This window comes from Leptosomus discolor, chromosome 9, assembly GCF_034619465.1.
Source record: "Leptosomus discolor isolate bLepDis1 chromosome 9, bLepDis1.hap2, whole genome shotgun sequence".
NCBI classification, from domain to species: Eukaryota; Metazoa; Chordata; class Aves; order Leptosomiformes; family Leptosomidae; genus Leptosomus; species Leptosomus discolor.
Window position 1 is genome coordinate 42,964,271 of NC_141399.1, and position 23,801 is coordinate 42,988,071.

General features: G+C 39.0%; 1 protein-coding gene across 1 annotated transcript; it reads left to right on the forward strand.

Moving 5' to 3' along the window:
* The first annotated feature begins 208 nt into the window (after nucleotides 1-208).
* On the forward strand, nucleotides 209-22,272 carry XIAP (X-linked inhibitor of apoptosis). The gene is made up of 7 exons (XM_086470147.1): nucleotides 209-239; nucleotides 12,260-13,166; nucleotides 14,742-14,841; nucleotides 16,703-16,781; nucleotides 17,424-17,457; nucleotides 18,826-19,050; nucleotides 20,495-22,272. Exons 2-7 carry the CDS (start codon nucleotides 12,293-12,295, stop codon nucleotides 20,686-20,688), a joined length of 1,506 nt encoding a protein of 501 aa, XP_086326273.1. The 5' UTR covers nucleotides 209-239; nucleotides 12,260-12,292; the 3' UTR covers nucleotides 20,689-22,272.
* Nucleotides 22,273-23,801: the final 1,529 nt, after the last annotated feature.

Here is a 23,801-nt window from a genome sequence, read left to right on the forward strand (position 1 = left end):
CCGCCCTGCGCTTCCCCGCTGCGGCCACTACGCGCCGCCCTCCGCCGGCGAGCGCGGACCTGCCGCGCCGCGCCCCCCCCCCCCCCCCGGCCCGCCAGGGGGCGCTGCTCCCTTTTGGCCTCCGAGCGGCGGAGCGGGGCCGGAGAGGCTGCCGGGAGCCGCCATTTTCTCGGCGTGCGGTGGCTGCTGAGCGGTTCCTGCAGCCGGTGCCGACGAGGAGGGGGGCGCGGCGCGGCGCGGTGAGTCGTCAGGCGGGCACGGCCGCGGCTGTCGGTACCCCGGGGCAGAGGGCGGGACGGGCTCCCCGGCTGTCCGCTCTGGCGGGGCTCCCCGCGCGGGGCAAGGGGCTCGGTTCCTCCGCGCTGCCCGGGGCCCTCCCGCCCCTCGCGCACACGGTGCCGGGGGGCCCGAGGGCTGGCGGGGGCGCCGCTGCCCCTGACCTCTGCCGGGCGGCGGGGGCGGTCGCCAGCCGCGGGAGGCGTTGCCATGGGAACGGGGCGCGCCCCCCTCCGCCGGCGCGGCCGGGCCGGGCCTGCCCCGCCGGGTCACCCTGAGCCTCCGGGCGGGTCTGGGGTCCGTGCCCCGGCTACCGGCTTGGGGTTCCACGAGGGGCTCTCCTCTGGATAGGGCATTTAGTGTTGTCCCCTCTTTACTTACGTGAAAGAAGGATTTCTTATGCTAATACGCACTTTCGTGGTCGTTTTTGGGTCTTTTGACATACTTGAATATCGCCCCTTGCCCCCCCCCCCCTTTTTTTTTTTTTTATAATAGACCGAACACTTTTAGAATGCCTTTTTTCCTTCTTGTTAGTAAAACCGCATTTTGTTCAGATTTTCCATGGTAAGAATTCAGTAGTTATTAAGGTTTCTGCAGGAAGAAGTTCGCTCAAATCATATTTTTTTCAGCTGTAATTCAAACGTAAATTCAAGCACTTCTCTTTCACACAATGGCTATGTAATTATGCTGATAAATTTCTTTTGTAACAGCTGGTGTGCTTCTGTTTCTGTAGTACTGTCTCTCTGATGTGCCTGTCTTCCTAATAGAAGCCCTACAAATGGGTATAAGAACTACCTTTAGTCTTCGTAATTTCTGTCCTTTTTAACTGTTCTTAATCTGCATCTGCTAAGAAGTGTAAATTTATTCTTCAAACTGCCTTTAGATACTTTTGCAAAACTCCTTTCCTTCTCCGTTGCTACAATCTTACGTTGTGATTTTAGTACTTCCTATAGCCAAGTGGGAAGGTTTTGTTTGTTAAGTGAACAATTAGAAACTACAAGATCTTACAGTAGACCAATTTGTAAGGAAAAGCAACCGACTGGGAGAAAAAAAAAATCACTTTGTCAAATGCTTTTTTTTTTTAATCTAATACCTTAACAAGGAGCAGTAGGATATACATTAACTTAATCTACTCTTTGTTTATTATGAAATAAATGACCACGTAACAGAGAAGACGACAGTGAAGTATTGTCTGTGATGTGATGGATCTGTTGATTAAGCTTATATTTGGATATTTTTCTTTTTCCTAAGTGCTTCATTTTGCTATCTACCCAATTGCTTTGCAGTTTTCTTTAAGGCCCTTTAAAGAACACCCAACTACTTCTTTCTGTAGAAAGCTGGGCATCTACAGCATTGGCCAAGAAGGGCAAAGGAGCAAGTTAATGATTGTTTGGTACCTCCTCTGACCTTGCCCTTTGTAACTAGCAGCAAAAGTGAAAGAATTCTGACGAGGGTTGTCGTTTGGTTGGGTTTTTTTTGACTACTCCTGCTGATAGAAAGCAGACTTGCAGTTGTTATCAGAACAGTAAGAAAACGTGGGTTCATATCTAGGTTTTTGAAGTATGAAGATGGATTTCAGCTCAAGCTTCTGTGTACCTGCGGTAGTGCTTCTGTGCCTGTTGCTTTCCTCCCAGGGTGGGTGAGACAGCTGCAGGGAGCTGAAGAGTTTCAGAAAATCCAGTTTATAATCAGATGCAGAGCTTCCTAGGAGAGAGAAGAGAAGCCTGGATCATTGGATCTTACTCTGTCTGCTGTTACAGTCTTTCTCCTTTTTCTGCCCTCTGGTTTTTAATTCCAGAATTTTGTTTTGCCCTCTTTGGATATTCTGGAGTCTTCCCAATCTTATGTCCCTTGCCAGTTTCAGTAAAACACCTGAATTTCAAACTTTCCCTGACCTCAGACTCTTTCAACTTTAGAATATGTTTTAATTTGGATTTCTTGGCCACAGGATAGATTTATAAATTTATTTATTTTTTTAATCATAGTTTTGGAGTTGTGCCTTCGTAAACTATGCTAAAGGTTCTGTGAAAAGGGAAGTTTTTTAAACTTTTTCTATTAACAGGAATGTAAATATTGGCATTTGTTCTAAAGATTGGTGGAAAATAGAGATGAAACCAGTATTGATTAATCTATTACTAAACTTGGGCTCATTGGATACTAATTTCTAAGGGGAAAACTATTGTAAGTACCTTTAGCATTTTTTTGTTTCAGGAGTTAACAGTGTACAGTTCTTTGCTGCTTTTTATTTTTCATAGCATGTGGTCTGTCTTGCGGAGTTCTAATCCAAAATATTTTGAACATGATGATTGAAAGTCAGGCTTCAGAAATAGCAAGATTTTTGAACATGAAAAAAGTAGCTGTGTGTGAAGGTTGGAAGTATGTTAAGACTGAAGAAGGCATGCTGCAAAGCTTGAATTGAATGTCACTCCCGTCATATAAAATGTAAAATGACGCTGTACATATCTTGCAGTTTGTTGTCCTTCTATGTTTGACAGAGTTTCTTATTAAATAGAAAGGCAAGCAGAGTGTTTTGAGCAGGTGCAACTTTCATAGTTCACTTTTGATACAGTATTTTAATTAGAATTAACCCCCAAGTCATCTCAATTTCCTGACAAACTTAAAATTAAAATTAAGAGGATGATTCAAGAGAGATTTCCAAGTTTACAAGATGATGAGTTCTGTGTGCATATACATACATAGATGTGTGTGTATATATATGTATGTAAAAATATGTATGCAATTAATCTCGTTCTTTAATGGGAAAGCATTCATGCCAGTGATACCAGAAAGTATCATGATGTTGCTTCTGCATCAGGCTGCAGTTAAATGAATGTGAATAATGACCTAAGCAGCGCTGGTGTGGTTGGGAATATTAGCTGGATGGAAGGGAACACCCTCGCTGGTGGGTGAGTTGGGAGGTGACGGACTGTGTGTACTTGTGTGGTTTTACAACTTCGTTCTTTAGGATCCAGAAGATTCAGCAGTTTTTCTGTGGCATTAATGCTGCTGCCGTAGCTTAAGTTCCATATCATTATGTCTCCTTGATGAAAGGTGCTGTCTTTTTCCATTGTTTTCTTCAATTATAAGTTTAAATGGCTTGTAAAAGGATGTAACACTAAAAGCTGAAATAAACTTTATGCTCAGGAAAGGAGATGCATCCCAGGGCACTGCAAGTTTAGGTAGCTAATTTTTACTATTGGCTATTCTTCATAATATACCCCCATTGACTGGGTATTTTTTTGTTTCTTAACCAGAAGAGCAGTAACTGAACTTTTAGGGATTATGTTTCTATAGCGATACATTTACAATCACAGATTTAAACTTCTAATTGATTTATTTTTATTTAGCTCATCTGCTTCATAGTTGATAAAAGTAACTTGTCATTTCTGCTTTTAGGAAGGTGGGAGCTGCATAGCTTGCATACCCCCCAAACATGTTGGTAGACTTTCATGGGTGGAAGTATGCTTCAAATTGTATTAAATACAACTTGCAAGGGGTTTTCTATTAGAGGGAAAATTTCTAGAAGTTTAGTCTCAATTTCTTGAGGAAGAACCTGAAGCTAAATCAAGTTCCTCTTAATAATACAGCAATTAATAAGAAAATGTTCTAAAATTAAAACATAAAAATTATATAAAACATAGATTTTATATCACTTGAATTACACATGAAAATATAAGTGTATAATGTAAAAATGAAGAATCTTTTGAAAAATTACCGCATATGGTGGTGTTGTAGTACTGAATTTGAAATGTATTTTTACAGTGAGTTGTGTAAGAAGCCTTTTCTAAGAGGGGGGAACAGTGGAATAATTAAGAAAATCAAGGTACTGGTAAGGGATATGGAAACAGGGTAGAAAAACTAATAGGCAGATTTTCCAAAGTTTGGGGGGGGAGGGAGAAAGCCAGAAATGTAAAAATTAGTCTTTCCCTATGAAAGAATACCTCCAGAATCTCAATAAACTTAAATGGTACGATTCAGGTGACCTTGTAATCAAAAATTGATAGCTAAGCCATACACAGACTTCTGTATGATGTACAGGAGTACAGTGCCTTTCATGAAAAATGCTTCATTATATTCCTGCTTATGCCATGAATAAAACATTCATCTTACTGGAACTGCCAGAGACATTTGAGACCGTCAGGATTGATCCTTCCTTTCTTACAGTTTTGGTGGGGGGTTATTTGAAGTCTTGTGCTCTTGGTGTTGGCTCTCCTGATCTCTACCTTTAGTCCCTCTTTCCATCTCTTTCTCAGTATGCTTCACGTTTGGGGTTTGAGAGGATTTTTTTGTGTGTTGGTTTTGGGGTTTTTTTTGGTGGTTTTTTGGGGGGTTGATTTCCCCCCTTATCCCTTATTTTTAGGTACTGTCATCTGTAGGTGATTCATTCCAGTGGCAGCAGCTGTCTGAACTAAACCTTTGCTTTAGATAGGTTTTCCTGTGTCCAAATTAAAAATGCCAACATCTCTTTCACACTTGGCTTTGCACTAAACACTTAGCAAGGTGTGGTGGAGCTAAAATGTTTTTCTCCAGACCTTTAGTCCTTCCTCTTCCTTGGTCACTTTGGATAACACTGATTTATACGTTCATTAATGACTAATTGATTCTGTCTTACGTTTGACTTTTGACACCTCATGCCAGTTTTTTCTATAGCAGCTGCTATTTACTCCTTCCTTCTCACACATACAGCTAAAGTTCTTCTGAGGACATCTGTCTTATCATGTAAACTTGCAAGTTCACAAAAACAATTATTTTTTTTTCTTTGCCCTTAGCAGATGCAAATTTGTCCCACTCTTATCTACTGAGAGCACTGCCATGAATCCACTCATGTTGTTTATTGCTGTATTCCATACCTGTATGACTTCTTCATGAAGAAGAATACAATATGAAAATCATTCTCAAAATCTTTCTATTAGCCTGGTTATATATATTCCTAAAATGGAGAGACTGTAAAAGTCTTTGTGACTGGAGTCCAGAATTAGGAGGATCTAATAGCCTACTATAACCTTGGGCAGCTGACTGACTTCCTGCCATGGTACACCCTGATGGGAAGCTGAGTAGGACCTGTTTGGAGTGAAGCTGAGCTGATGGATTTATGTAAGCTTTGGCACTGAATCAAGAGGCATTGTGTAGATGCATACCCTTGGTATAAAATAAGGTGAAAAAGAATATCTCTAAGCAGAATTTAAAAAAAATGGCTATTGATACTTAGATGTAGGTATGCTAAGATCTGTAAACACTGTTTAAATAAATCCTGTGTTTCTTGTGGATTTAATGTTTATAAATATGCTTTCAGTTAGCAGCATGCACTTTCCTTGATCTAATTGCAGCTGAGCAGGCACGAAGTGAAATTCAGTGCAGTGACATATGCATAATCTGTGTGTCAGCTGGTACAGTATGTTCTGTTTGGTATTTGCTTGGTGCACTGCTCTCACGTTTCAAAATTCAGTCAACGATAAACACTAACGTTGCTCTCATAGTCAGCATGTCAAGTAGTAGAAGCTCCATATTTGTGTACCCTTTGGTCAGGAACCTGAGGCTGTGCAAGTAGCTCTGTGACTTGCAGGTTACTGCCGTGCTTGTCATGTGGGTGAATTAAAAATAGCTCCTTATAATGCCAGTCTGGTTTAGGATTAAGGGTGGAAATAATTATCTAATGAAATACACTTGAAAGAAAAGCGGGTTCTGTACTTTACCTGTGAAGCATTTCAGATCTAGGTAATGTGATGATGTCATATTTTTGCATAAAAATCATACCTGTTAGTATTTCTAAACCTGAATTGAGTATGTTTGGCTTGCAAAACCACAATGTACAATTTTGCCTGATAAGTTAACATTTTTGCTATGAATTTTTGTCTTTATTTTTTTTTCCTGAAACGTAACCAGTAGACTATATAAATCGGTACTTTAGCTTGAAAGTGGGAAGTGTCTTGTGACAAATACCTTCAGATGTTTAAAAGCGGGATTAAACTTGGCTTGGCTTCTGGAAGTCTTTCAGGCTGAAATAGGCTTTGTTTACTCACTGTGTATATAAGAAGATAACTTAATGCTTCAATGATACTTAAAAAAAATCTCCGGAGTTTGATAAGTGAAGATGAACTTGAACATTTTTGGACCTTCTACCTTTAATTCATATGTGATTGATTAAATCTATGCGGAAAAGCTTAATTAACTTCCGTATACACAAAGTATACTCTCTGAACTCGGGTGTGCTGCTGGTATGTACTGTAAAGTCTTGTGTACATGTCTTAGTTGGCTGCTTTTTATTAATTTATGTTTCTTTACCATAAACCATTCAAAAATTTACCTTCAGTTATTTTTCTTCTGCAGTTAATGTTTGTCTGAGTGCTGTTACCATGCAGGATATTGTTCTAAATCATTACTCCAACTAACTGGAGTAAGGCAACTGTTAAAATACCTGTGTAGAGATATGAATCCTAAGCTAGTTTTAATTTTATACTTTGAACAGTTGTTTTTAACAGTTGTTTGAAATAGAAATAATTAAACTTGATGTTGCATTTAAAGTAGTACTAATGTTCTATTTAAAGCAGTACTTACCCAGGTGAAGAGTTTGCCTCAATGCTCAATAAATATGTTAATGTCTTTTTCTCTTAGATAAAATTATACTGGAATGTAAACAAACTATGTTAGAGGGGCTGTTGTAAGGAAAGAGCTTCGTAATGTGGATAGAGCGTTGTTAAAGCTCGCAGGTACCTGTGAGGGATTTGTCCCGCTTCTGTCATTGTAGTGTTTAGACCTGGTTTTGAGAGCCTTCCAGAACGCTGGTTGAATCTCTGCTCCAGAAGATCAAGATTAAATAATGTAGTTGATATAATTTGAAACAGTTACTTCGTAATTGATCTGTGGCGATTGGACCTTCTGTCAGTAAATACCGCTCTTTTGGTATGTGCTTTTCACATTGCTCTGGTTGTGAGGATTGAGATAGATTGCTTACCGCCAGAGAATCCAAACGTGGCAAATACTTTGATTTATCGCCATGTTGAGGACATAATATTTTTTATTATGCACTGTGTTAACAGAAGGAGTATTGAAGTGTTCGTAGCACTGTAGAAAAACCTGTTTGAAAGAATAAAGCCGCCGATCTCAATGTTTGGAGTGACGAATGCGTATAAGTTTGTTATAGTTTTATCCTAATGCTTATTTCCAATTATATTTTCCCTGAATTGTTAGAACCATGCATGGAGATAATTTTTTCTGCTTCAGATGCTGCCATTACATCTGGCTGAAAGGCATTATCCAGTGATTTCCATTGCAGTTGAGGGTGGTACAGATACTGAATTTTAGGTAGTTCTGTTAGGGTTTTTTTGCTAGAATTCACAGTTAATTAAAAGCCATCAATAAAACTGAAAAATAACATCTCAGTTAATGGAATATCACCTCCACCCTGATTTCTGATATTTCACTTTAGTCTTTGATCCTCTTCCTTCTGTCTTTGTGTCTTTGCCCAAGTGTTTCCTTCTCAGTTCCTTAGTGTCATTAGAACACACACACATCTTTCTGGGAAACACCAAGAGGATCAACAGAGCGAATGGAGTAAAATGAATACAACTTGATTTAAGTAATAGTTTAAAACTCATGCTGTTATTTCTATTAGGAAGGTCTGTCATATATAAGATGTACCACCTACGTGATATTTTGAGTTCTGCAGCCCATATTTTTAAAGGTGAGAAGTTATTTTGGGAGAAGATGCGAAAATGCACAATTAAATGCACAATTAAACGTTTTATGTGTATAGGCGCTCTGAAAATGAAGCCTGCTTTAAAAGAAGTGGGGTCTTTGGAATGAAATTATCTAAAAAGTAGAAGTTTCCCAATTGCGTGAAATAAAAACTTCTGGAATTTTCAGTTTATTTACTAAAAAAAAAAAATGTTACAAGGTTTCTTAAATTTTCTGATGTGGGAAGACCCAGGCTTGCTCATGGGGCGTGAGGGTGATTTGAAGATCAACCCTATCAGAGGGCACTGGAGAACCTAGGCCTTACTTAAGATACGGTGTTTGTTCTTCAGCTTATGAAAAATAATGAGTTACTCTAAGCAGTGCATTAATGTTACAGTAAAGTTTTAAATATATGTAGATGTATGTGGTATATATTAATCTAGTTTTTAGTCTTTATCCATATGATACTGCCATATCAGAATTTTTCTCTTTAAGAATGGCAGATTTTCAAGCACGTTCTGATAATGGAGCAGTTAAGTGGTGCTTAAAACAAGTAGATCGTTTACAAGAAGTGGGGACATGATTAATTCTGTCTCTTAAGTGTTTTTTAACTTCACATATCATAGTCATCATTGTAATATATGGTCACCCCATGTGGCATAAGGAACAAAAAAGCACAAACCAAGTGTGATCTTTGTGTCTTCAGTAAAGTCAGGCTTGAACCTTGGTCTGTTGTTACCCCCGATCTCACTGAGGACAGGGAGGGCAAATTACAGAGGGCGGCTGAATAGATCGTCTCCGATTTGCCGCGGTTATTTTGTACGCGACAGATGAAAGAGAGGATGTAAGAGCTCTATTCTGATTTTAGACTAGATATAAAACAAAAAAAAAAAGTTAATATGTAAAAATTTAAATAGGATGAGTTGTTTTTTCACTGTTTTTGAACTCATTTATATGTAAGTAAAGTAGAAATGAAGATACACTGATAGCATGTGCATTTGTTTGTTTTTTTCAATGTACATTTTGAAAAGGAGTCTCTGAAAGGATGTGAGGTAGGCTTTGTAGGAAGTCTTTTAGGCATGCAGGTAAGAAAATGAGTATGCAGCTAGTGGTATTCGAGTAATGCAAATTATTTTACGAATGCGGTGTAGAGGTAATGATGATAGAGCCATAAGGTCACTTGAGATCTTTACAGAAACAGTCCTAGAGGATTTAAAATAAGATTTTAAAAGGAAATAAACATGAACTTTTAAACTTTTGTTATAAAAATTGATTGGTTTCAATATATGTATGTATATTAAAAAATACATGTATTGTGACAGCTTTCATATTACTGCATGTAATTACTGATTATTTTTTTTTGCCCTTCAAAGTCAAAACAAGCATATAGGTCAGATTTGTAGGTCAGTCAATGTAATTTATTCAGAAGCTATTTTTGAATTTGCTCAGCTAGAACAGAAAACCACAGTATAATTTCTAGTGTCATTACGTTAGTCACAAAGTGACTTACAGAAGGAATTAAAGCTGGTGCTCAGAAGTAGTCTTGTGCCCGTCATGACGTGAAGCAAGCATGCTGGGTCTCTAACATCACATTTTCTCAACCCTCTCATAGGTTAATTATCTTTGTCATCTTGGCAAAGGAGGCAGCGATCCTGCAATGCATAGTCACTTTAATTTTCCCCTCCCCCTTCAGAACTTTAAAAAAGGTTTTGTCTTTCCTGTAGAAGCTAAATCTGGTATTAAATAAGCAATTATTATAATTGTAACATCTGCATTGACCTTACAGAAAGTATAATCAATATTAATGCAGGTGTTGAGGAAGCCAAATTTTTGCCGGGTGGCCTACCTTCTAAAGGTGAGGACTGGAAATGGATACATTTCAGGATTCAGAAAATGAAGGCGAACACTTGTTCAAATAAATACCTATCCTGTTCCTCCTTATATGAATTTCTTTTTGCTAATGCTGAATTATTATTGCTTTATGCTAAGAGGTCCATGTGGGCAGTCTCGTAATTTAATTTGCCACTTAATAAAGGAGTAAGTTTGAGCTCTCTATCAGCAGTAGCTTGTGTTTTACCCAAGACTTTCCAAGTCAGTAATATCGCTGCACTTGTCAGGAGAAGAGATGAATTTTTACTGTGCTTTGACTTCATCTATCTTGGGATGAAGGTGATGACTGTGTCAGTTTGTGGTTCTTCCACAGGACCTGTGGGAACCAAGATGCTTTTTCATCCTCATGAAACAAGGGGCTTGTCTGAGTGCTCTTAGTGGCCTTCTGGCACAGAAGGACACGGGGCAGAACTCACAGGTTGGTACTCACCCTGGGGGAGCATTGGCAGGAGTAGAAATGTGAGACAGGTGGTAAGGAGAGTGACATTGCTTCGGGGAGGAAAGGGTGGAAACGCTGAGGTGATGGAAGAGGTGCAGGAACTTTGGATAGAGAGTGTAGGCAGGGCTTGGGAAGGGGAAGCAGTGCACTGGGCACCAGTGCTAGCACTGAGTAGTCCAAGATGCTGATCTTAAGAGCAGAGCACTTTGGTAAAATGCCCCAGTGAAACATCTGATAGTTTATTTCACAGATGTTTTGCTAAAAGGAAAACTGAGATGTTTGTCTTTACAGTACAACACGAGACCAAAGGCTTTTTTTTCTTTTTGATGATGGTTTTACCAGTTGCTGCCCATCTGTAATGGGCATGGTGGTCATGGCTGCCTGTGGTGGGTTGACCCTGGCTGAACACCAGGAGCCCACCAAAGCTGCTCCATCACTCCCCTCGTTAGCTGAAAAGAGGAGAGAAAATATAACCAAAGGCCCATGGGTCGAGATAAGGGCAAGGAAATCACTTGGCAATTACCGTCATGAGCAAAACAGACTCGACTTGGTGAAAAATCAATTTAATTTATTATTAAATAAACTGGAGTAGGATAATGATAAATAAAACCAAGTCTTGAAAAAACACCTTCCCCCCACCCCTCCCTTCTTCCCAGGCTTAACTTTACTCCCGATTTCTCTATCTCCTCCCCCAAGTGGTGCAGGGGGATGGGGAATGGGTCCTCAGGGGCAGGACTCTTTGCACTCTTCCCCTGCTCCAGTGTGGGGTCCCTCCCACAGGAGACACTCCTCCATGAGCTTCTCCAACTTGAGTCCTTCCCACAGGCTGCAGTTCTTCATGAACTGCTCCAGCGTGGCTCCCTTCCATGGGGTGCAGTCCTTAAGGAACAGACCGCTCCAGTGTGGGTCCCCCATGGGGTCACAAGTCCTGCCAGCAAACCTGCTCCAGCCTGGGCTCCTCTCTCCACAGGTCCACAGGTCCTGCCAGGAGCCTGCTCCAGCATGGGTTTCCCATGGGGTCACAGCCTCCTTTGGGCATCCACCTGCTCCAGTGTGGGGTCCTTCATGGGCTGCAGGCAGATATCTGCTCCACTGTGAACCTCCATGGGCTGCAGGGGACAGCCTGCCTCACCATGGTCTGCACCAGAGGCTGCAGGGGAATCTCGGCTCCGTGCCTGCAGCACCTCCTGCCCCTCCTTCCTCACTGACCTTGGTGTCTGCAGAGTTGCTTGTCTCACATATTCTCACTCCTGTCTTTGGCTACAGTTGCCCAGTTGTGCAGCAAATTTTTCCCCTTAAATACATTATCCCAGAGGTGCCACCACCGTCACTGAGTGGCTCAGCCTTGGCCAGCAGTGGGTCCACCTTGCAGCCAGCTGGCATTGGCTGCATTGGGCATGGGGGAAGCTTCTGGCAGCTTCTCACAGAAGCCATCCCTGCAGCCCCCCTTGCCACGCAAACCCAACACACCTTCGTACGGGGAAAAATAAAGACAGTTGTGTTTTGGACAATTGTGTGTGCTGTAAAATATTGCAAATATGGTCTGGCTTAGACCGCTATTTTAAATTCAGTAACTTTGTATTTTGGGTTCAGAAGCCTTGTAGCAGGGTTTTGCCTAGAGCTTTTGTTAAATATTTTGTTGATTTCATTCTTGCAATGTGTGTTTGTTAAGAAGTAGAACAAGCTTTTAAAGCTATAAATGTATAAACTTGTGTGTTTTCCAGGTAAATTTTTACTGGCCTGTAAAACTTAATGACCTTCCTGCCTTTCTTTATAGATTTTTTTTTTTTTACATTGTTTTTAGTGTTTCGGTGTTTGCATGGCAGTAGAGGCAGGCAAGGGTAAGATGGGAGGGGGGAGAAAGAGGCGTTATTTTAATACATAAAGGATGGCTAGTTGAATTTAGCCAGTTTCCAGGCTTGCGTATGGGTATGATCTATTCCTCTGTCTGTGGAAGTAAAACGTTTATTCTTTGTTTAGGAAATCTGAAAGGAGCCCCCTGCTTATGAAGAGATGACGTGTAATGGCCCAGACAACTCGGAAGCTTGTGCCACTCCAGACACTGACTGTGACCAGGAATGGGCACAGGAGCCCCATCGACTAGGAACTTTTGTTGGATTTCCACTTGGCTGTCCAGTTTCGGCATCAGCACTAGCACGAGCTGGCTTTGTTTATACTGGAGAAGGTGACAAGGTGAAGTGCTTCAGTTGCCATACAACTATTGAAGGATGGGCACCTGGGGATTCTGCAGTTGAGAGACACAAAAAGCTTTCCCCAAATTGCAGGTTTATTACTGAATCTACTTTTCTGGAAAATAATATACATCCTCTTGCCCAGAACTACCAGCATAGAACTGAAAATGGTTCCAGCAGTTCAGCCCCCCCGTGTACTCTGGATGACCCATCTGATGTGGAGGCAGATTACCTTTTGAGAACTAGGCAGGTTGTGGATATGTCAGATAATCTGTATCCTAAAAACCCTGCTATGTGCAGTGAAGAGACAAGATTAAAGTCTTTTCACAACTGGCCCCTCGGTAGCCAGTTGACACCAGAGGAATTGGCTAATGCTGGATTCTATTATACAGGTGTTGGCGATCAAGTGGCATGTTTTTGTTGTGGTGGAAAATTGAAAAAGTGGGAACCCAGTGACAGAGCTTGGTCAGAACACAAGAGGCATTTTCCCAAATGCTTTTTTGTCCTGGGCCGGGACATTGGAAATGTTCCAGTTGAATCTATTCCTGCTGAGCTTGGGAGAAGTGGTCTGAGCACTGCAGAGCATCCAAGGAATCCATCTATGGCAAAATATGGGAGACGTTTACAAACGTTTTTAACTTGGGTATATCCTGTGGACAAGGAGCGACTTGCTGAAGCTGGGTTTTATAGCATAGGTAAGCCAGACCTTAAAATGCCTAGTATCTTTCCCAGAGAAATTTTATGTAAGTGTCTCATTGTGAAAAAAATGAGGATTTTGTTACTCTAATATGGAATGATTTGCTATAATTTCTTTACTCTTTAAACTACTTTTCATAGTTCTTGTGTAAAATGATATACATTATATGGAGTATTTTTAATAGCAAAGTATAAACTTGGTCATAAATACATTTTCAGCAGTAAACCAGCAGTGTTTTCCTTGCCTGCTAAAACCCTCATAATACACCTTTCACAGTGACAATTATTGAAGTTTAATATATTTTTAAAAAAATGAAGTGCTGTCCTGCAGCTGCCTGTGTTAGGTCTAAGGAGGGGGCTTGTGGCCTGTACAGACACCTCTGAACCGGCCCAGCCGGGTCGTGTGCCGGGTTATTTAGTTAACACGTGTTGGCACGATCATCGCATTTGGACACCTGAAACTGGGAAATGCCGTTACCACCTACTGTAAAAGCTTTTATGGAGACAATTGACGCCAGTGGAAGAGCTTTTATTTTTAGTTTGACTTGGATTAGACTCCGACGTCTTTGAGCATTTGTCTCCGAATTAGATTGAATTGCACAGTGCCCTTAAAGCTCTTTGAAATTCTTCACTGAGAGATGCTGTACGAGTGCAGCGTTGCTATTATTGGGTCACCCAAAAAAAAGGGATTATCTGGGATAATTTCTTGCTCTCATCTTAATTGGCTTCTCTCTTAGTAGCTGTCGGAAGAACTTTTTAATCTGATTCCATTTGTTTTACTTGTAGCCATAAATAAAACCTTTGATATGTTCTTGTATGGGTGATATATGGGCAATATTTGTACCTGGTAGAACTGTTTTTATTGATTTCTTCTTGGATTCCTAAAGGTACCTAGCTTCTCACAGCCAAGTGAGACCTGTATTCTGGAGGTGCTCTAGATGGGCACCAGCTTATCAGACCGGATGGCTGTTCGAGTGACTGCTGTGAACACTTTGTTGCCCGTGGCCTGAGAATGATTTAGCTCTGTAGGAAAAATCTATTCATGCCTCCTCCCATCTCAATAAACACAATATCTAAGCAGTTTCTGGCGCATTCTTTGATTACAGTAGGCGTAGTGCTGGAACAGGCGAAAGGCAGTTTCTCCTGACAGCTCCTCGGTCAGCTGTGCTACCGCTGGATAGAGCCTGTTCATCTTCATGGTGACATGGAGGACCAAAAAGGCACGTAAACATCCGTAATGCTTTGTGGTAGGCTGCTTCATGGCTTGTTTACCAGAGAATTGAGCTATTTGATATTAGATTACTTTTAGCTTTTGCTTTTTATCTGTATAATTACTTGCTAAAATAAAATTCAGGAACATTTCATGTGACTTACTTTGTATTTTTTTTGAGCTCCAGTCTCTCCTGAACATGTTTCAAATCATGTATTATGTCCTCCTTGAAAATGCAATTCTTTTTAGTTACAATTGCTAATCAATAATTTTTTTTTTTTCCTTATTAATGTAACTTTTCAGTTGAAGACTTACGGTGATGCCTACTAGAAGTATGTAACTTTATTCCCACGTGTTTCCTCAGGTAATGGTGATCATGTTGTGTGTTTCCACTGTGGTGGAGGATTGCAAGAATGGAAGGAAAATGAAGACCCTTGGGATCAACATGCGAAATGGTTTCCTGGGTAAGGTATTTTTTACTGTTTTCTTGTGGCATGTCTGAGTGTTATTTACAGTATAGTACATTTTACTGACAGAGCATACTAATGAAGATTTCAGAAGGTTGACTGAAGCTTAGCGTTGTTTAGACCTACGAAAATAACTTCTTTTTAGTTGCCCTCCTCCACTTCCTTCTCCTTCATTTTTGTCACATAGGCACCACAGGAATATCAGTTATCTTCCATGGTTTATATTTTTCCTCTTCAATAAGTAGAAAAGATTGTAAGGAATTTTTTGCATGGGGTCCTTATTTTTGTTGTTCCATCTGTTCTCCCTTCCGTAGTCCTGCTATTATACATATAATTATCAACATATGCTTTAATGTTATATTGGAGGCCTCTGAAAGGGACATTAAGGTCTTGAGAGGTAGGAGGGAGTTCTTCTCAAGTGGGTGGAAAGAGAACTAAATCTCAAGAGGCTGAGGGCACAACTACCTCATGGAGGTGATCAGTCTGAAAGGTTACCCTGAAACTGTACCTCCTGAATACCTTTACTTTTAAGTCAGTGTTGTTTGTATGTCAGCTTGTTTGTAGGGGAAGAGAAGATTTCTGTGTTCGGACTTAACTGATGTCTCAGCTAGCAGAATCGTGAAGTTCTGTGAATATGTATCTGACTTTTTTTTTTTCCTCATTATCCAAGTGCTACATTCTAATTGTTATTTTAATATCTTCATGCACTGCAAAGTTTGTAACATGTCAGGATACAAAATGACTAAACTGCTGTCATGGTGTAAACAAACCTGAAGTAGTCATTCGCGGTATTGAGTTCAAAACATACTTCTGCATAATTTTAAAGGATTGAGGATTCCAGACCCAGAAGTAGTTTTTAGAAAGATTGCCAATTTTGTCTAAAATCTGTCTTGAGGAAAGGAAGACTAGTATGACTCATTGTTTCTTACAGGTGGATAAAAGCTGTCAAAGTACAAAGACTTAGTTACTTGTATAACATTGATAAAATCAATGTCTTTTATGTGTTAGCTGCCAAATTTGTCTTCTGTGGTGAAAGGCTCCCTGGAAGCTGGAAGTTAGTATTTATGCATTAGCTGATCCTTTTTTTCAGTAGTGTTACTTTTAATTATTAGTGGTAGCTTTTAATTATTAGTCTCTGCCACTTGAAAGAGATGCCATCCCAAGTTTTTGGCTTGATGCAGTGAATGGTTTAAGATGCTGCATTTCACTCCTCCTTATATGGGTTTGTTTTTATTTTAGGTTGCTTAAATTACGTCAGACTTGATTACTTCCTCTCAGATCATTAACTGTCTTATATGGAGTTTTTGTTTGCACATCAACTTCGGGGGCAGTGTATCTGTCTCTCAGCATGCTGTCTGTGTCCGTTAACAGGACACCATGAAGGTGAAGTAACTGCTGAAGCTAGAGCACTATTGTCAAGGAGTTACGGCATTCCCTAAGTCTGCTGGCAGGGGAGAGCTCTGCCCAGCGGCTAGGCCTGGTTGGAAATGGTGAAAGCAAGCACCTAAGGCACCCGTCTGACCAGTGACTGGTTTTCTTGGATTGCAAAAGACTAAAAGAACCAACATTTTAACATAACGCTTGTTTTTCATTGGAGTCTTTACCTTTTGTAAACCTCTGGCCTCAGCTTGGGTTTCTGTTTCACCAAAAATGTGAAAAAGATAAGTACTGCTGAAGTGATTAAGATGTTTGTAGAAATGTTTAAATGGCACTGCTGATGTTGACTGAACATGTAAGAGATTTCAAAAGCAAGCATATTCTGTATGATGTAGGAAATTTATAGAAGCTTTCCAAAGTTTAGTCAATTTTTGTTTGCTGCTTGTGCAGTTTTATTATAACTAAATATTTTCATTTATAGGTGCAGATTTGTGAGAAAGGAAAAGGGGCTAGAATTTATAAATAATGTTCACTTAAGAGATGGATATAGGGATTCAACAGTAAGTGTCTTGCTTATTAATCAAATATTTTGTTAAAATAGAAAACAGCCTTAACATAATTTTCATATAAAGTTACTCTTCTAATTATCTGCATGTCATTTAGTACTCCTGCTGCTTCTTTCAGTGGCAGAAAGTGAAAGGCACCGCAGTATGTTTTGGTTCGGTCAGTCAGGGTTTATAGACCTCGCAGTTCTCCTTGGCTGGGTTGTGGATCACAGGGAGGGTGCCCTGTGTTGCGTTGCATATTCGGTACTGAACAAGTGCTGGTTTTAATAGCGTGGGATCCTCAGGTTTACGGTGAATAATTCCCTTATTCAAGTGGAGTAGATAATTTTTCTTGTTGGTAGAGCATTGTTAAACTTGTAAGCAGTCACTGAAAAGTAAAACCAATGTTATTGTAGAATTCTTTGATAGACTAAGAATCATGTACATATGATTACAATAAAGATGGGTTAAAATGAAAATTTAAAACCATATGAAAGACAAAACACCGATCCCTCTGCAATTGTTCAGAGCAGATTTAATAGTTTTAGTCAATAAAATAACTGAGATCAAATAGCTATTTTCTGTCTTACAACTGTGTGGGTTGCCTTCTACCTTCTCTGGAATTGTGATTTTTGTCTGTTTATATTTCTCTTTTAGACCGAAGCTGCTGAAGGGACAATACTTCCTGAAGGTATCTGTTTAAAAACCAAACAAAACCACCAAACCCAAACCAAACACCACCACTCCCCCCTATTTTGGAAGATCCATATTTGCATATATAGTAAAGGAAATGGTTAATATTAAAAATAATCCTATTACGATATTAAATAAAGCATGACAGGCAAATTGTTGGATGATACTCTTCCATTGCTTCTAAAGAACTGTGGAATGAATTTTATTTCTCTTGGGGGAAATCTAGTCATGGTTGGATAAATATTGTAAAGTAAAGATTGTAAACCATGAAAGAAGTACGTATAGGATGCAGTCTTATTTTTATAGCCAGTAAGGATGCATCAAGTACTGAATTAGTAGTGCTGTGGGAAGGACGTTAAAGAATACTGAACTGAAACAGTCATCGTTGCTTCTCATGAGGCTGGAGGAGTTGATCTGTTAAATGGCAAGGACTAGGAAGCTGAGAAAGCTTAAACAGCTTGTTACGTGTTCCAGTATTACACATTCCTGGGATGTTTTTCACAAATACCAAGCAATAAAAAGACAAGATGGTTAGAGGGGTAGTAGGAAGACAGTCAAGCAGCTTCATCCCAGGGAATGATAGCTGTTGCTAGTAAGAGTGGTTACACAAACCCTATTTTAGAAGTCTCTCACACACTGCTCATTTATGAGTGTGGAAACTAGGTTAGAAATTTGCTCTTTGAACAATCCTGTTCAGTAACGAAGAAATTAGTCATTTACATGTAATGGAAGAACTGGAAATCAGACATGCTGCTAACAAATCTAGTAAAAAAAATTACATTGCAAAGAGGAAGGGGGAGGTCTGACAGAGTGACAAATGGTTTCCCAAAGTAGTGTTGTGTCCTGTCATGGACAGGCTTCCTTGCATGCTGATGGTGCTGTGTTTTGGTTTGTAAATTCATATTATTTATTGGTTTCTATCAACATACGTATGATTTTTTTTTTTTCTTCCCTGAACTGAATTAAAATTGATGTTACCAAACACTTACATATCTACTGTGCCTTGGAATTTGGGGTGAATTTCAGTTAACATTCAGTTACGGAATTTGTGATGTTAATTACAGAAGACATTTTATTTAAGAAGTTGAAGTCGTTGATTTGAATAGCAAGTCTAGGAGAATTTCTATATGATAAATAGATGAAGGGAGACTGGGAAAGCTAGGATGGAAGACATCTCAAATCTGCAGTTTTGGGTGTTTTGACAATGCAGTTTTTACAACTAGCATAATGCTCAAATCAGAAGTATGGTTCCTTTGGCTAGATATTTGCAAAGGTGTCTTAGAGAACTATCGTGAATACTGTCCCATAATTGGATTCATCCTTGTTAAATTGTTGTTTTGTTTTGTTTTTTAATTTTTTGTTTTAGATGCTCTCTTACAGAATCCTGTGGTACAAAGTGCCATAGACATGGGTTTCAGTTTGTCTGAGATTAGGAACACCATGGAAAAGAGATTGCAGATGTCTGGAGAAAGTCACACATCTGTTGAGCATCTGGTAGCAGACTTAAGTGCTCAGAAAGAAAATACAAGGGAAGAAGAACCAAATGAAATCCCAGTTGAGCAAGATGAGCTTATTCAATTACAAAACCTCTGTGTGTACTTTCATATCAGCTCTTTAGTCTGTGAAATATATCGTATTGTTATATGTTTATTCTGCCCTCTGATCCCAGTCTTACCTAAGGTGAAGTTACAGTATTGTGACTTAAAATTCAAGGGGATTATTTTTGGACATAAAAATAGCTGATCAAAGAGGGTGTTATATTTAGGCGTAGCAGCATTTATGAATATCTTCTATAAAATAAGTAGTATTAATACCTCAAAAGTGTGTAATATTGAAATAATAGCATAACTGCTTCTGGGGTAGGTTATTCATGCTAACCAAAAAGCCAAAATTATCGTGACAATGACATTTAAAAATAAAAGCAAGAATAACTGTAGGTGTGGGGGCTCTGGTGGCAAAATGAAGCTGTCACAGCAACATACCTTCAACTAGTCACTATACTCAAAATGAAAAAATCTTAGTAGGGGATTATTTATTTTTCAGTATAAAATTTTGCTTGGGATAGAAGCATTTTCCTTCCTGGCCGGTAAGAGAAAGTGTTCTGCTGGCGGGTGTGTGTTTGTGTTCCAGCTCTGCTGGGACGTGCAAGTGATGCTCAGAAAGCCATCGTGGTGCACGCTGCAAATGGGCCAAACCCAAGATTTTTAACTCGGGAGACTTGGAGTTTAAGACAAGCATATGAGAGAATTCCTAGGGAAGGAAAAGACCTTCTGGTTGGCATGAGAGCAGAGATCTTACCAGCCTGCTACTTTAATAAGATTTTTAATGGTCGTTATGGGTGAAAAAGAACTTGCAATGAAGGTGGATGTTATTTTTGAGGTTGGCTGTGCAGAGCTTTCCCCAAGTGACGGGGGAAGGCGTTTGAAGTTTGCATTTTCAAATGGGGCATACTGGAATACCAAAGAGCTCGTGCACACTGCAAAATTTAATATATTAAAAATTAATATTTCTAGATTATAAATTTTTAAGCTTTGAAATATGGGCATTTTGAAAACAGAGGCAGGGAAGGAAATCACATCCTTGTTCTTTGCATTGAGGAAACTCTCTGAGAAAAAAAAAATCCAAATTACTTAACCAGTATCACGAGCCTTTCTTTCACCTTCTGTACAAGTTTTGGGAAAGTTGTCAATGAAAAGTTGTCTGTGAAAAGAATGGTTCCTGAATGAAATATGCGTATCCTAAATTCTAGAGATATTTCAAACTCTTGCAATTCAGCTCTTGCTGAATTCCCTGCTTGCGTTGGCCTGGGAGATGACATGGGAGGGGAGGGAATAAAAAAAAAAAACCCAGAGGATTCCATGCTGCAGCTTGGTTTCCTATCTCTTGACATTTTTTTTTTCTTTTTAAAGGTGTGACCTTTAAATCATATGAAAAAACCTTGTCCTTGTGTGTAAATAAAAAAAAAAAAAAATAAAAAAAAGAGATTGAATGGTACGAAGTACGTTAACTTCTTTTTATGTATTTGTTTTCCTTAGATCTCAGTACTGAAGAGAAGTTAAGACGCTTGCAGGAAGAAAAGCTTTGTAAAATCTGTATGGCTAAAGACATATCAGTTGTCCTCATTCCCTGTGGTCACCTAGTTGCCTGTAAGGAATGTGCTGAAGCACTTAACGAATGCCCTCTGTGTCGTACAAATATTATGAAAAGACAGGAAATTTTTATGTATTAGTGAAGTACCCAGCACTGTGGATGCAAACGTTTCCTGCTCTATTACTTTAAATATGTGTAATGTAATATAAAAAAATGCATTTAATTCCAGGACGTAATCGTATGGCAGTACTTAGATTTTTTTTTTTTTTTCCTGTAAAACTCTACATACATTTTAACTTTTTAAAGATTATTTTTAAGTGAATTTTTTCTATGTAAAAAACAATATTGAAAGGCAAATATATATATATTTTCTTTAACTTCAGTTCATAGGCCTGATTTGGGAAAGTGGAAGAAATGCAAACCTTTATTTATGTGATCATTCCTTTGTGTCACTTCCGTAGGACTCTGTATGACTGAAGTTTATGGAAATACACTTGTATAAAGCGTCTGGCCCTGTGTAAAATTTGTAAATAAGGGAATTTAAAAAATAATTATATACATGTATATTATATCTGAGATTTTAGCTTCTCAAAAATGTTGGTAAGATTGAAAATGTTATCTTATTTCTGTAACTTTGGTTGTGACATAATTCGGAGCATACGCGTAAACCTGCTGCTGCTGCAGCATTTCACCTTCTGTTCGCCTCGGCTGCTTTGCAAGTTTGTCCGGTTCGATCTATAATTCCTGTCTCCCCTTTTATTTTTGCAGGTTTAGAGGTATAGATTAGCTTCAGTAAACTGGTTTTAGTCATCAGTTTTTCACAGAAATCCCTCTGTATATAAAATGTACATTACCTTCGCTCCTTAGAAGAGAACTCAACAGAAATGAAGGAGATTTTACGTACCCTTTGTGACAGGAGTGGTCTCATTTTAAAGTTGCCTCCCTACACAGAAAGGGGTGTTCATTGTTTGGTTTTTTTCTTGTAGCATTATCCTGGCTCATTTCTCTGCTCATACTTTGTAATGCTTCTGTTTGTTTGTCTGTTTAATTAAATTCTATCTCCATTAAAATGCTTTCTTTTTAATATTTGAATTTACCGGTAACGTTAGAAATCTTTCTTTTTTGTCAGTTTCTTTTTCTTGTCAGTTTGCAGCATTTAAATTAAAAAGTTAAGCACTATTCTAGTAAGAGTCACCTTAAAATACTTAATAAACTATTTTTTACTGGACTGATCCTCAATTCTCCAATTAAGAAATTATCATAGCTATGTATTGAAGCCACAGCTGGTTTACAGTCACTCTACTTAATTATGTGACTTCTTTATTTTGTGGAGCTACTCGTGTCCTGTGTATATATCTTTGAGTCCTACACACTAAGAGATTTAGAATATACAGAATATAGTTTTTCACATGATAAAAAGTTTTAAATCCAGTACACAGAAATTTAATGTCTGCTTTTTCTATTTTTTTAAATATGTGCTGTGATTATATGCTGGTGTAATGTTATGAATATTTAAAAGTGCAACCCAGTTGTTCCTTGATCAGCATATTTGATTCTCACGTGCAAAAAAAAAATCATAATGGAAGGTTGTTCTCGGGTGCTTTTTTGTTTTCTAACTGTTACAAATCTAAACTTTGTGTTATTAAGGATAAGAAATTATTTTAATTGGAGAGTAAATGAAATGTATTGTTTGTATAAATTAAAGTTAATTATAAAATTAAAATATGCTAATTTTGTGCTCTTTTTTTGTAATAAATTAGAATTTGGTTGTTAGGAATACATGATGACAAGAAATTCATAAAGAATTCAGCACAGAAAGGTTTTATTTTGCCTTTCTGTGCCCTTGAAGAGCTAAGTGTTTCAGACCATTCATGCATAGGGGGATATTTCAGGATGGATACGCCCGGCAGTGCTGGCAGCCTTGTGTCTCGCTCCCATTTTCACTTGCAGGGAGGGTTTTCTGTACTTCTCAAGGGAAATTACGGGGCGGGGGGGTGCCTATAGCTGGTGTATCTTGCCTGACGTAGCTTGTTTAGTTACTGTTGCAGAGCACGTTGTGCTGACTTGCTTCAGCAGATGGTTTGTTACCTAACCTTGACCTAAGTCATGTGAGAGACTATCTGGGTGAGCTGGATCCAACTGAACAGGCTGCAGAACTTGGCATGCGGCTCGACAAAGCCCTGTCTGGGAAAGAGATTGACCAATTTTTACTTAGAACTGTTACAAAACTAAATCCTAGTAAGGAGGCGATTTGGGATCTAAGTATAGTATGTAAACTGTCCGAGAAAAGCCTGGAAGTAGGTCACAGTAGTACCTTTTAAACTGAAATGAGAGTGAACACATTTTCCAGATACCATGCAAGCCAACAGCGTAAATGCTTCATGTTAAAGGTTGTTAACTTCTAAAAGGTAGGCTGTATCCCTCACTGTAACTTACTGATAAACGTTATAAAAGATACAGCTATAATAGCGATTCAGACTTTAATCACTCAGGAACATTAACAGGTTAAAATCTGTTAGCGAGATGACAACTGCTCTGTAGGTTTAGGGGTTTTTTTTTAAAACTATAATCAGAGTTCTATTCAGACTAAATGTGAAAAAATAATTATCATAGTCATCAAATTTTGACAGCTCGAATGAGGAAGATGTTTTTTCAAATTACTTTGATTTTCAGTATCTTAAAGAAACAGAAGCATTTCCATGGACACTGATCCTGGGCTGAGTGTTTAAAGAGCCAGCAATGAGGGATGCAAGTCAAGGGAGTAGGAGCACAGGTGCTTTGGAAAGGAGGACAGCAGCAGGACAAAGATGCCTTGGGAGCTGATTTTTACCAGAGAGTTACCCAGAATGAAAAGCTATGGAATACATTCAAGTATCAGGATTCAGTAACTTCCTTCTAGTAGCTTCTATGTAAAATCTTTTATTTCCATTTTACTTGCAACAGCAGAACTATTTGCTGCTCTAGGTACGTGGGAGATTTGCTAGGGTTTTTAATAATGTGTTCTGGAGCTGTTTTGTTTAGAAAGTATGGAAATTGCATGTCTAATTTAGGAACAGAAGGCTAAAATAAGGAAAACCCATAGATTAAATTTTTTTTTACTTCATATTTAGCTTTTTCACTGCCTTGAAACATGGGACTTGAAACACAATACTGACTTACTCTGCTGGCTGCTGCAGCTGGTATCTCCGCAGATATTTAGCTGTCCGTACTTTTTTTAATTTGTTTTGGGGCTTGATCCAAAGCTGATAGCAC

Excerpts from the sequence above, each read along its gene's own strand:
- XIAP (XM_086470147.1), top strand. The coding sequence starts at position 12,293 with ATGACGTGTAATGGCCCAGACAACTCGGAAGCTTGTGCCACTCCAGAC. Across the intron at positions 13,167-14,741 it reads AGCTGGGTTTTATAGCATAG|GTAATGGTGATCATGTTGTG; the intron begins GTAAGCCAGACC and ends GTGTTTCCTCAG. Across the intron at positions 14,842-16,702 it reads CATGCGAAATGGTTTCCTGG|GTGCAGATTTGTGAGAAAGG; the intron begins GTAAGGTATTTT and ends TTTCATTTATAG.